This window comes from Bombina bombina, chromosome 5 (assembly GCF_027579735.1).
Source record: "Bombina bombina isolate aBomBom1 chromosome 5, aBomBom1.pri, whole genome shotgun sequence".
NCBI lineage: Eukaryota > Metazoa > Chordata > Amphibia > Anura > Bombinatoridae > Bombina > Bombina bombina.
Genome location: NC_069503.1, coordinates 502811607 through 502825813, shown reverse-complemented (window position 1 = coordinate 502825813; position 14207 = coordinate 502811607). Strand labels below are relative to the sequence as shown.

The 14207-nt window shown below is 38.2% G+C and overlaps 1 protein-coding gene across 2 annotated transcripts in view; it reads left to right on the top strand.

Annotated features, from left to right (window-relative positions):
- The window catches only part of AOAH (acyloxyacyl hydrolase), a 411773-nt gene extending 398045 nt beyond the window's left edge, over positions 1 to 13728 (top strand). For both annotated transcript variants that reach the window (XM_053714415.1, XM_053714414.1), the window contains exons 20-21: positions 1846 to 1922; positions 13443 to 13728. In XM_053714415.1, the coding sequence (XP_053570390.1) occupies positions 1846 to 1922; positions 13443 to 13571 (206 nt within the window). In that variant the 3' untranslated portion in view covers positions 13572 to 13728. The remainder of the gene's footprint in view (positions 1 to 1845; positions 1923 to 13442) is intronic.
- Positions 13729 to 14207: the final 479 nt, after the last annotated feature.

The following is a 14207-nucleotide window of genomic DNA, read 5'->3' as shown; positions in this document are numbered from 1 at the left end:
GGGTCTTTGTTATTTTATTAGGGGGCTTAGAGTAGGTGTAATTAGTTTAAAATTGTTGTAATTTTTTTCTAATGTTTGTAAATATTTTTTTATTTTTTGTAACTTAGTTCTTTTTTATTTTTTGTACTTTAGTTAGTTTATTTAATTGTATTTATTTGTAGGAATTGTATTTAATTTATTTATTGATAGTGTAGTGTTAGGTTTAATTGTAGATAATTGTAGGTAGTTTATTTAATTAATTTATTGATAGTGTAGTGTTAGGTTTAATTGTAACTTAGGTTAGGATTTATTTTACAGGTAATTTTGTAATTATTTGACTAGGTAGCTATTAAATAGTTATTAACTATTTAATAGCTATTGTACCTGGTTAAAATAATTACAAAGTTGCCTGTAAAATAAATATTAATCCTAAAATAGCTAAAATATAATTATAATTTATATTGTAGCTATATTAGGATTTATTTTACAGGTAAGTATTTAGATTTAAATAGGAATAATTTATTTAATAAGACTTAATTTATTTCGTTAGATAAAAATTATATTTAACTTAGGGGGGTGTTAGTGTTAGGGTTAGACTTAGCTTTAGGGGTTAATACATTTATTAGAGTAGCGGTGAGCTCCGGTCAGCAGATTATGGGTTAATTATTGTAGGTAGCTGGCGGCGACGTTGTGGGGGGCAGATGGGGGCAGATTAGGGGTTAATAAATATAATATAGGGGTCGGCGGTGTTAGGGGCAGCAGATTAGGTGTACATAGGGATAACGTAGTTGGCGGCGGTGTACGGAGCGGCAGATTAGGGGTTAAAAAATTTAAATATAGTGGCGGCGATGTGGGGGGACCTCGGTTTAGGGGTACATAGGTAGTTTATGGGTGTTAGTGTACTTTAGAGCACAGTAGTTAAGAGCTTTATGAACCGGCGTTAGCCCAGAAAGCTCTTAACTACTGACTTTTTTCTGCGGCTGGAGTTTTTTCGTTAGATTTCTAACGCTCACTTCAGCCACGACTCTAAATACCGGCGTTAGAAAGATCCCATTGAAAAGATAGGATACGCAATTGACGTAAGGGGATCTGCGGTATGGAAAAGTCGCGGCTGGAAAGTGAGCGTTAGACCCTTTAATGACTGGCTCCAAATACCAGAGGGCGGTAAAAACCAGCGTTAGGAGCCTCTAACGCTGGTTTTGACGGCTACCACCCAACTCTAAATCTAGGCCTCTGTGTTTGTCCCAGAGCAGCAATACACTACTGTGGCCTGGCTCAACATATTTGGTGAGCCAATGACAAAAGGCAGCTCCCAGTAAAGCACTGTTGCTCCTGAGACTACCTAGGTATGGTTTTAAAGTATACCAAGAGAACAAATTCAATTGTAGAATAGAAGAAATATCATGCTCTTTCCAAATCATGGAGGTTTGTTTGACTTTCCCTTTCAAGCTCTCTCTATGCATTCTAGGAGTATACACCTTGTAGAGGCAGTCCTCTTGGAGTTTATTAAAAAAATAGGCTAAATATAATTGGAAACATCTCATAGGTACTTAGACGTTGATCAACAATTTTAAAAAAGAGCGCTAATTCTGTTATAATTTAAGCTTCTGTTTTTATATTTTTTCAGTTTTGCAAATATTTTTAGAGACTTTAAAGCACACATATGGTGAGATATTTCCTGGTGAGCTATATCCTCTCACAAATAATGATATATACACGCTACAATTCAATTTATTTCCTTATGTACTTGCTACCTATATAAACACTGTGTCCTTTTATAGGAAATGTAGTATGTTTATAACTGGTACATTCCATTGCTTTCATTTATTTTATAAAACATTAATACCTGTTTCTTTCTTTCTTTAGTGATCTCTGAATGGACAAAAATGGGAAAAGCGCCCTGGGACCTGATAGAACCAGTAGATGGATTTCATCCCAATCAGGTACTAATACATATGCCATTTTAAGTCTAGATAAATAAGTTTGAATAATACTCTTCTTTATTACATCCATCAGTTAGATATGTTGCATTGTATTTGCTGAGGCACTAAAGTAAAACTTTGTGTCATGATTTAAATAGCACATGCAATTTTAGAAAGAATTTTTTTTTTAAAATTGACTTCCATTATCAAACTGTGCACACCAATACCCCAGCTCCTACTGAGCATGTGCAATAATTCACAGTGTATACATATACTAGTCTTTGATTGGCTGATGGCTGTCACATTATATAGGGTGCACAGAATTTAAAGGATTTTGAACTTTTCATAAACAAATCTGTTCATTTGAAATTCAGTAAATGTAATTAACATAGTAACATATTAGATGAGGTTGAAAAAAAAGACAGAAGTCCATCGAGTTCAACCTATACAAATAGTATAGATTAATATTAATAAATTAATATACTTACAAAAAAGCTCAAGTTCAATTTTAAAAAGGTGACTCATTTAACACAAGCAATTATATCCCTGAATTCTGTTTCTAGGCTGAAATGTATCTTAACCATTTTTTAAATGTATCTGAGGTATTGGCATTCACTATCTCCTTTGGTAATGAGTTCCACAATTTTATTGCTCTTACAGTAAAAAAACGTTTACGTTGCAGGAGATTAAATCTTCTTTTCTCCAGCCTTAAATTGTGACCTATCAATGTTCTTGGAATAAACAGAGATTCTGCCATCTCTGTATATGGGCCTTGAATATATTTATATAAATGAATCATGTCACCTCTCAAGCGCCTTTTTTCTAGAGAAAGCAGACACAGTTTGGCTAACCTCTCCTCATAGCTTAACTTACATTGTCGTTTTATTATGCATATATTTATGTGGTGAAATGTATACATTTTTATAAAAATAAATAATGGGTATTTTTATGCCAAGGCACACCTCAAGACCCTTAATTAGGGAGACCGACTTTTTAGGGGCAACATTTTGAGCACTTTGGTTCTAGGCATAAATATGTGTCCATGGTATGAGTGTTCACTCCTTGTGCCATAATAAGGCATTACATATCCCCTTCACTTGGGAAATGTATGTCTGTGTGTTATTGGCAGTAAGAGGGTTAAATACCTGTGTTTTATTTTATTTGCATTAATGATCTCACTTGAAGAAATTATGTTAAATCTCTGAATTATGTGTTTGACTAGCAGAATGCAAGTTGTTTGCCTGCACTGTGTATTACTGGCAGAAATATGGTTAAATCCCTCACTGTACCAGTTCCTGGCAGAAAGATGATTCATTTAATTTTCTGGGTGTTTTACTAAGTGTGGGTTAAATCCCTGCAATATATGTGTGACTGGAATAAAGTGGGTGGGTATATTCCTGCGTTATGTATTTCACCAATGGAAAGGGGAAAACGTTCCTTATTTGAGCGTGTTACTAGGGTTAAATCCTTTTATTGTGTGTTACTGAAAGAAAATGACAGATATCTCTAATCTTTTTGTAAGTATTACTGAAAAGAAAGACTTTAAATCACATTTCTGTGTGTTACTGGCAGAATGGGTTAATTTCTTGTTTTGTGCATGTTACTAGTAGAAAGGATGTAAAAATCTAATTTCTCTTTTTTACCCTTAGAAAGTATAATAAAATATATAATCCAGACTTAAAAAGCATGTTTTTCATACACATTTCTTTCTTATGGTGGTCAAAGACCACAATTCCTTACTTTTGGAAATTTATCTCCTGACCACCAGGAGGAGGAAAGACACCCTACACCAAGAGCTTTAACATCCCTCCTACTTCCTCGACCCTCCCAGTATTATCTTTGCCTCTTCTAGGAGCAGGTGAAGATAGAGGTGTTAAGGATTTATTTCTGATTTACAAGGATATTAATCCCAAATGTCCCTCAATGGATAGTTCCTGGCAGAGAGGGACATAGAACAGTACTGGCAGAACAATGTAAATCTCCTAGTGGGAGAATGGTCACAATCTTGCCTTGGGCATTACTGAGACAGTTCCTTTAGCTTCCTCCTTTCTGGCCATGAAGATGTACTCCCTCAGTATATCCTCTACTGTTAGTTACAGTACAGGTTGGGTTCTTTGCTGTATCCTCAGGATGAAATTCTGAGTAAGAACAATAGAGTGGGTACCTTTATGCCTCTCACAGCCCGCAGGCTATCAGCATTTACATCATGGTATGTAATTTATAGCCAGTCACAACAGGATGGCACATGGCATATACATAATCAGATAATGTTAGACAAAACATCTGGGCTATACCTCAGAACTGACACATAATTATACACAGAATATATTTTCGGTTGCTGCCTCTTCGCAAAAGGTTTCTACTGTCTCATGCATCAAAGAGACCATTGAATCGAACGGCTTTTCTTTTAGTGTGTTCAGGATCCAGAGAACATAGGATGCATTGTTCCTGTGTCTTAAGGCAGGAGTGAATTATATTCCACTCTACTTTTAGTCCCCAAGAAGGAGGGAACATTCAGACTCATTCTGGATCTGAAATACTTAAGCACGTTCTTAATGGTTCCGTCTTTTCAAGATGGAAACTATCAGATCTATACTCCCTTTAGTTCTCCTGGGTCAGTATATGACAACTATAGACTTAAAGAATGCTTACCTGCACATTCCTATCCACATCACTGGTTCCTTCGTTTTGCATTCCTGGGCAGACATTATCAGTTTGTTCCTCTTCCCTTTCATCTTGCTACAGCTTACTGGTTTTCTACCAAAGTTCTGGGCGCTTTACTGTCCCTTCTTCAGAGGTCAAGGAATAGATGTGGCTTCCTACTTGAACTGAGTGTATACAGCCTTTTTACTCCTGCTTAACCCACACACCATTCCTTTTCCACAGGGAATTTAACAGGTATCTAACCCTGGGAGAGCAAAGCCAGCTTTTTTTTTTTTTTTTTTAAATGCATGGGGCAAATCGGGACAGATGGCTAGCAACCCGGGACAGGGGGACAGACCCCTAAAATTGGGACTGTCCCGCAAAAATCGGGACAGTTGGGGGGTATGGTTTATTTACTACATGTGTACTGCAAGTGTTACTTTCATTCTGTTGGGATTGCATAGTATATGCTTTAGAATGACGCAGACTGAAACTGTGTTAGAGGGTAGATCCACAGATTCTGACTGTTCTCCAGGTCACCTTGGCAGCACTTGTCCAAATTCTGTCCTTATCCTGTATGTACTACACAGGGGGAAGTTACTGATTTCTCCACCATATCTGAAGTTTTGGCTATTATGCTACCTTTAAGTAAGTGTAGAAATATTGCCTCCAGTTCCTCTACTAAGATGAGGTTCTGGCTGTTTTTTTGATGGTTACACCAGTTTAGATGTTTGTTTCTGACCAATCTTCCTCTCTCTCTCTGAGGGGGAACTGTCAATGGTAGAATTATCCTGGAATTCAGATCAGGAAACTGAGGAGATAACCTCTAAGTTTTAAATAGAACATTTACGTTCTTTATATAAGAGGTTTTGAGGATTTTAAGGGTTTAGGACCCTAATCCTATTGAAGGTATGACTGTAAAGCAACTGGATATTATTTTCAAACCCACAACTAAGTCAGCTGAGGGTTTTTTTCCCTCCAAGGAATGGTACAAGTCTGAAGTTCAATTTACTACTCCTAAATTTAAAAGTATGTTCTCTGTTCCAAAGTCTAATTTTGTATTTTGGGAAACCATAGTTAAGGTGGACGGAGATATATCTACATTGGTTAGACAAACTATGATTCTGCTAGAAAACCACACTTCTTTCAGAGAGACTATAGATAGGAAGCTGGAAAGTTTTCCTCCTGAAGGCCTTCCTGCATGGAGGTCTGTTGCTTCAACCAGTTGTGGGCATAGCTTGTGTTGAAGGAGCAGCAACCTGAGTTAGTTTTAGAAGGATCATTCTTAGAGGATGTTAAAGAACACATTTGCTGTTTTCGGTCAGCTTACTTCTTTATTTGTGAGGCGATCATTCAGAATATTTGCATTAATGCAAAAATACAGCTTTAGCTGTTCTTGCTAGAAGGGTCCTGTGGTGGAAATCATGGTCTGCTGTCACTGTTTAAAGTAGAGACTATTAACTTAAGCCTTTAAGAGTTTGATCTTGTTTGGTCCTGGCTTGGATTCTATCACTAACACTGGTGACAAGGGAGCCCTTTTGCCCCAGGATAAAAAAAAACTAGAGCCAATGGTAAATCTAGCAGCTGGTTTTGCTCCTTTCACCAAACCAGGAATCAGAAATCTACTTCCTCTCAAAATCCAAATTCCTTCAAGTCTACCTGGAAACCCAATCCAGTCTGGAATCAGTTCAAGCATACCAAAATGTCACCTTCCAATGCAAAGTCTGCATGAAAAGGGCAGGTTAAGCCTTCTTCAAAAGGCCTGGTTTCAGTCTGTTCAGGATCCCTGGACTATAGAGATAATGTCTTGGGGGTACAGAATAGATTTTCGGTTGCTGCCTCTTTGCAAAAGGTTTCTACTGTCTCATGTATCAAAGAGACCATTGAATCGAACGGCTTTCCTTTTAGTGTGTTCAGGATCCAGAGAACATGGGATGCATTGTTCCTGTGTCTTAAGGCAGGAGTGTATTCTATTCCACTCTATTTTTAGTCCCGAAGAAGGAGGGAACATTCAGACTCATTCTGGATCTGAAATACTTAAGCACATTCTTAATGGTTCCTTCTTTTCAAGATGGAAACTATCAGATCTATACTCCCTTTAGTTCTCCTGGGTCAGTGTATGACAACTATAGACTTGAAGAATGCTTACCTGCACATTCCTATACACATCACTGGTTCCTTTGTTTTGCATTCCTGGGCAGACATTATCAGTTTGTTCCTCTTCCATTTCGTCTTGCTACAGCTTCCTGGTTTTCTACCAAAGTTCTGGGCGCTTCACTGTCCCTTCGTCAGAGGTCAAGGAATAGATGTGGCTTCCTACTTGGACTATATTTTGGTTAAAAATCCCTCTTGACCTTTAGCTACTGCTCATACAAAGAAATGACTCCAGTTTCTTCGCAATCATGGCTGCAAAAAGCTTGCTGATCCCATGTACAATGGTCTTATTTTGGAGCGATCATAGACTCTCTGTGACACTTTTATTTAATCGATCAGCACAAGCTAAAACTTTATTATATTTATAGGAACTTGCAGTCCTTATCTCAAGTATCTGCGGCTCAGTACATGGAAGTAGTTAGTCTGATGCTGATAGTTTCAGACACTATTCCGTTTCAAGGTTTAATTTGGGTCCACTTCAACTATGCAGGCTAAAGCATTGGAATGGAGACCACACCAATCTGTTTCAGTTAATCCATCTGGATTCTTCAATCTAATATTTCTCTTTTGTGGTGGATATCCCCTTTTCCAGTTTCCTTGGGAATGGTATTGCTTCGTCCATCATGGGGAATAAATTACCACAGACACCCACCATTTGGTTTGGGGTGCGGTCTGGGGATCCCAAAGCTTTCAGGGAGTTTGGTCCCCTCAAGAGGCAAAGTTACCAATAACTATCTTAGAACGCAGATTTTCAGAGCTCTTTAGGTGTGGCCTCTTCTCAGGACTGTTCCATTAGTTTTCAGTCTGACAACATTACGGCGGTTACTTATCTCACTCATTTGGGTGGTACTCACAGCACTCTAGCGATAAAAGAGGTTTCTTGCATACTGAATTGGGCAGAAGCTCATGACTGTACCATCTCTGCAATTCTCACTATTGGGGTCAACAATTGGGAGGCAGATTATCTGAGTCATCAGACTCTGTCTCGGGGGAATGGTCTCTCAATCAGGAGGTTTTCGTTCAGTTGGTGTGTCGCTGAGGTCTTCGGGAGATCAACAGCTCCCCAAATATATGTTGAGAGATCCTCAAGTGGAATTGATAGATGCTCTAGCAGTTTTGTGGTCTTTTCATCTAGTTTACCTGTTTCCTCAAATTGTACTTCTTCTGAGGGTAATTCTCGATCAAACATGAATTGATTTCAGTAATCTTAATAGCTCCGGTTTGGCCCCGCAGGACAAGGTATGCCGATCTGTTTTCTCAAGGTCCTTTATTTTACCAAAATCTTCAATCTCTCAGTTTGACTGTTGGAGATTGAAAGTTTCTATGAATACCATGATTCAGTCCCATATGCCAGTCACTAGAAAAATTCACCACAAGGTGGGAAGATGTATCTTTCTTAGTGTTCAGCCTGGGGTTAGACATGGAGTTCTGTTCACATTCTAGGAATCCTACAATTTCTTCAACATAGTCTGTCAGCAGTCACAACTTTGCGTTTTCAGTTTTATTGCACAGGAAGCTTGCTCGTCTTCCAGACATTCAAGCATTTGTTTATGTCTTGGTTAGAATCAGACCAGGTATCAAGCCCATTTCTCCTCCATGGAATTTACATTTTGGTCCTAAGGGTTTTTTCTTCCCTTGAACCTATGCTTATATTGAACCTCCAAATGTTGTAATGGACGGTTTCTTCAGAGAATATTAACCAGGAAGTTGTAGTTCCTTCCTTTTGTCCTAATCCAAAATTTTTGAAGGAGAGATTATTATATGTAGTCAGGTCAGTATTCCAGTTGTTTGGTTTTCAGATAAACATAAGGGTCAGAAGGCAAATGTTGTTACTTTAGCTTCATGGTTGAAGAGTCTAATTCAGCGCTTACTTGGAGACGGGACAGCCACCGCCTTTTCATTTTACAGCTCATTTGACTGGTTCTGTGTCTACTTCTTGGGTTTTCAAGAATGAGGCATCAACAAATTTTCAAGGCTGCAACATGGTCGTCTTTTCACACTTTCACCAAATTTTTTATCATGTTGGTGTTTTTGTCTCAGCTGAGTTAGCTTTTGGCAGGAAGGTTCTTTAGGCTATAGTTCTTGGTTAATGGTTCCTGCCTTTCATTTTTGTCCCACCCATTTCTTTTGTTGGCTCCACAGCTTGGTTATTGGTTCTCAACAGTAAGGAATCTTGAACTCTCACCACCATAATAAAGAAAACATTATTTATTTTTAACTGGTAAATTCCTTTCTTTCTTGGTGGTGAGACTCAACGAACCCGCCCATATTTCCTAGTGGCAGCAGTTATAGTTTGCACCTCTTTACCCTACTATCTTTCTTAATCCTACCTCCTATTCTTGGCTATACGTAATACTGGAAAGGTCAGGGAAGTAGGAGGGATATGAAAGCTCTTGGTGTAGGTTGTCTTTGCCTCCTCCTGGTGATGAATCTCCAACAGTAAGGATTTGTGGACTCTCACCACCAAGAAAGAAAGGAATTTATCCAGTTATAATAAATTATGTTTTTATATGAATATAATATAAGCACAGATTTACACACATAATTTACTGTGCAATTAACTTCTCTTGTCATGTATGTACTTCAGTGATGTATTTTCAACACATGCTGCCTTGAGCAAGAAATATGCTAACCCCTTGTCCCTCCACCTCTGTCACATCATACTTGACAAATGTATATTTCTCATGATAAATCACTTGGGTATTACCTTTCCTACCAGTAACAAACACACAAAAGTTATTTGGTTATAAGATTTAAAGTTACGTAAACAATGCAATAAACCAGTAATAAAATAGCATTCATGCAGAAGAGGATATACTTAAAGTGACAGTAAAGTCACAATTTATCTTTCATGATACAGACTTTCTAATGTACTTATTTTATTTTATTTGCTTTGTATTCTTTGCTGAAAAGCACAGGAGCTAGCTGCTGGTTGATGGTTACACATGCCTCTTGTTTTCAGCTAGCTCCCAGTAGTGCATTGCTGCCTCTTTTACAAATAATATCAAAAGAATAGGGTACATTTGATATTAGAATTAAAGGGACAGTCTAGTTATGCATAGCCAACACTTTTATATTAATATACGTTTTACCTTTGTGATTACAGGAGTGAGCACAATGTTATTTATATGGCAAACATGAACTAGCATTGTCTGGCTGTGAAAAGCTACAAAAATGCACTGAGATAAAGGCGGCCTGCTGGGGCTTAGAAACAGGCAGACATTTAGAGGATTAGAAGTTATAAAGTATATTAATATAACAAAGTTGGTTTTGAAAAGTGGAGAATGGGTTAGTAAAGTCGTTATCTATCTTTTTAAACAAACTTTTTCTAGTAGACTGTCCCTTTAAATTAGAAAGATGTAGATGTAGATGAAGATTTAGTGGCCGATTTATCATCGGTCTGTCCGACATGATCCGCTCAGCGGATCATGTCCGACAGACATCAATGAATGCCGACAGAATACGCTGTCAGCATTTATCATTGCTTGTGCAATGCCGTCCCCTGCAGCTTTGCGGCCAATCGGCCACTAGCAGGGGGTGTCAATCAGCCCGATCGTCAGAGGCATAACTAGAAACCACAGGGCCCAGGTGCAAGAATCTAAGAAGGGGCCCCCCCACCGCCCACTCCCCCCTCTAAAAAAAGGTGAATTTAATACTTTTTTTTTTTTTTTACATTTAACACAGAAAAAAAATGTGAATCAGATTACATGTCTGCAAAAGGAGGTACCCTGTGCCCACAGTCTGTGAGATTGTCTGACCCCCTATTACTGTATATATATATATATATATATATATATAGTGACACTATTTAACCCCCCAGAACTGTATATAGTAAGTTAGTGACACAGTCTGTAATCTGCCGGTGAGATGGCTGGCCTGACCCTACCTGCCCAGTACTTTATAAAGTGACCACAGTAGTCAGTGACATGGTCCCCCCCCCCCCCCAGACTGTATATAGTGGTACTGTATAATGACACTGTTCACCCCCTGCCCCACCAATGCTGTAGTAACAAGGTCTGTAATTTGCTGGTTCCAAAAACATACACACATACATACATGCATAAATACACACACAGTCACATACATACACACACACACACCATACACACACATAAACACCAATGGGTAAAAACAGAAACACTAACCCCTGTAGTCATGTCACACTCACATGATATCAGTGCAGGCAGTGGTAGGTTAACGTTTTTATTAAAAAGAAAAAAAAATTATAATTTTTTTTTTTTTTTAAGCTGGGCCCCCACCCTCAGGGGCCCAGTCACACCTGCGACCTCTGCACCCCCTGTAGTTTCGCCCCTGCCGATCGTATAGGATCAGGCGGATTGATGTCCACAGCCTCAGAGCAGGCGGACCAGTTATGGAACAGCGGTCTTAAGACTGCTGCTTCAAAACTGCTATTGCCGGCAAGCCTGAAGGCTCGCACAGAAACAGGGGCATCAATCTTCATTCGGAGCTTGATAATTCAGCCCCTTAGAGTGCAGTAAATTCAGCTACTCTATGATAAAATCCAAATTAAGCTGTATAGTTAGAAGTACTGCTTAATAAAGATGGCTAAAAACATCTAAGTGTGGATCTGTCTTTGCATAGAAGACATCCATCAATTATGTGGAGTAATATTAAGTGAAGACAGAGTTCTCTTCTATCACACAGAGCGGCCTGCTACAGCTAAAGATCCCTCTATAGGTTGCTTGTATATCATTACTTCAGACAATGTTGCCATATAGTGTTTGCATTCTCTTGAGCGTACCTCAGTATGGCCTAATAGAAAGGAGCTAACATCTAGAAAAAAAGTTTCATTTACCAAAAAAGTACTTCTTTTTTTATCTAAGTTTTATGTTAAATAATCAAAGTTTAATTTTTGGCTTCCATGACTCTTTCTAAACTTCTCACCGTTAGCTGGTTTATACATTTGTTTCATATGCTTCAGGATATTTTTGCTGAGAACTAAAATAGAGTGGAGTTACAATGGAAAGAAAAATTGATAAAAAATAATTACAGGATTCCAAGTAAACAAGGCACACAAAGGCCTGGGGAAGCGAGGAAAGAGTCACATAAGTTTCATGAAGAAAAGCCAGCAGGGGGTGCGTACTCACACTATATTAGTCATGAAAGCTTCAGAACTCCGTAATGATTGTATACCTCAGTAGCAGCTGCAGGACAGGATTATTAAAGTTATGGCTTAGCCCCTGTAATATAGAAGATTGCAAACAATGGCTCAAAGTTTTAAAAGTCTTAAAGTGACATGAAAAAGTAAAAAACAAAAAAAGTTTCCAATTGACTTCTATTATCACATTTGCTTTGTTCTCTTTGTATGCTTTGTTAAAGAGATAACTAGGTTGGTAGGGTGCACATGTCTGAAGCACTACATGACAGGAAAAAGTGCTGCCATCTACTCCTTTTGCAAAACTGCTACTTCTGCGCTTATCTACCTGCTTTTTAACAAATGATTCCAAGATAACAAAAAACTAATAATAGAAGTAAATTGCAAAGCTGTTTAAAACCATGCGCTTCATCTTATTCATGATAGAAAAAAAATGCAGTTTCATGTCCCTTTAAATGAAACAAACAGTAGACAAATTGATAGAAAGATAAAGTACTTGTATTATGGGAATTTACCATAAGATTTATAAAACAAATACTTGATCACAATATTGTTACAATTATTTGCCACAAAGCCATTAAAGGGACAGTCTAGTCAAAATGAAACTTTCATGATTCAGATAGGGCATGTCATTTTAAACCACTTTCTAATTTACTCTTCTCGTCAAATTTGCTTTGTTCTCTTGGGGGTGATTTATTAAGTGTCAGGCGGACATAGCGGAACATGTCCGCCCGACATCGCTAAATGCCGACAGCATATGCTGTCGGCATTTAACATTGCACAAGCATTTCTAGTTAAATGCTTGTGCAATGCTGCCCCCTGCAGATTGGCCGCTAGCAGGGGATGTCAATCATCCCGCTCGTATCTGATCAGGATGATTGCTTTCCGCCGCCTCAGAGGTGGCGGATAAGTTAAGGAGCAGCGGTCTTAAGACCGTTGCTTCTTAACTTATGTTTCCGGCGAGCCGAAGCTGCTGCATTCACAGCTTGATAATTCGGCCCCTATGTATTCTTTGTTGAAAGCTAAACCTAGGTGGGCTCATATGCTAATTTCTAAGCCCTTGAAGGCCACCTCTTAACTCAGTGCATTTTGACATTTTTTTACAGCTAGACAGTGCTAGTTCACATGTGCCATATAGATAAGATTGTGCTCACTCCTGTGGACTTATTTATGAGTCACGCAACAATTGCATTTCAGTTTCCTGGTTTGTTCACAAACACAAATGCCAAAACTTACAAGAAATTGATTCCTATTTCTTACTATTTGAGTGCAAAACTGTATTTTACACTGGCCTTGCAATCCATGTGCAATTTCTTGCAACCTATCAACATGCCTATGCAAACATTTTCTGTAAGGTTGAATAAGGATTTTTGTATAAAACTAAATGAGAAATGTTCGTGTTGCCATATTAAACAGATCATTTTCATATTATGATGCTGGATATTGTATTTTGTTGTGGTCATGTCCTTCGCACCATATATGACACTATTGGTAACATCACCAGTTCATGGTGAGATTTTGGAAATAGCGTTGACCTTATGAAAGTTCAACCTCTGTAGTATCAACCAGTTTATATGAAAGGAAAAAAAGTGTCCTAACTTGACTTTTTCAATTATTATGGTTTACAGATTGCATCAGCACTAGGAGCAGATATCATTTGGAAAGAAGTAACACAAACATGGCCAGAAGTTTTTGGCAAAGAGAATCCATACAATGAAGCAATTATAGCAAAGTTTGCTGACCAAGGAGGGCACTAAATTGCAGTGAGAATACGCTGTGGAACCTGTGTGTCCATTTCATTGTAACACATGATATTTTATTCATTTAAAGACCCAGAGTGCACATTTGAGAAATATAGAGATACCATAAAATAGTCCTTTGTTAATTTTCAGAATAAAAGAATGTTTAAATCTATGTTGCTTGTGCAAAACGTTTGTCTTTAAAGTGAACCTAGATTATATAGTGGTTGGTAAAACATTTTGACAAAAAATATATTTATTTTCAAGGGACCTTTTGGTCACAAGCAAAAAAGCTTCTAGTAAAAGCTTCTAGTGTTTTATCGACATGCATGTTTGCAATACACTTGTAGCAAGTTGTGAGTGTTTTAGTGGTATATGCAAATGAGAAGGTGGGGAGTTTGAATGCTGGTGCACGGGGCATGCACGGTATTTGTGTGTATGTCACAGACATCCCAACTCTCCCTGAAGTTCAGGGAGTCTCCCTAATTGTAATAGCAGCTCCCTGATGCCAGCAAATGGAATGCAATCTCCCTGAAACTCCAAGTACCATGATCCAATGTGGCCCAAATCCGGAAAAGTGTTTCTTTAAGGAATGCCTTTAGTTGCTGGGAAGTTATAGAACCCTCAAAACGTGCATCAGTAACCAAAATGCCC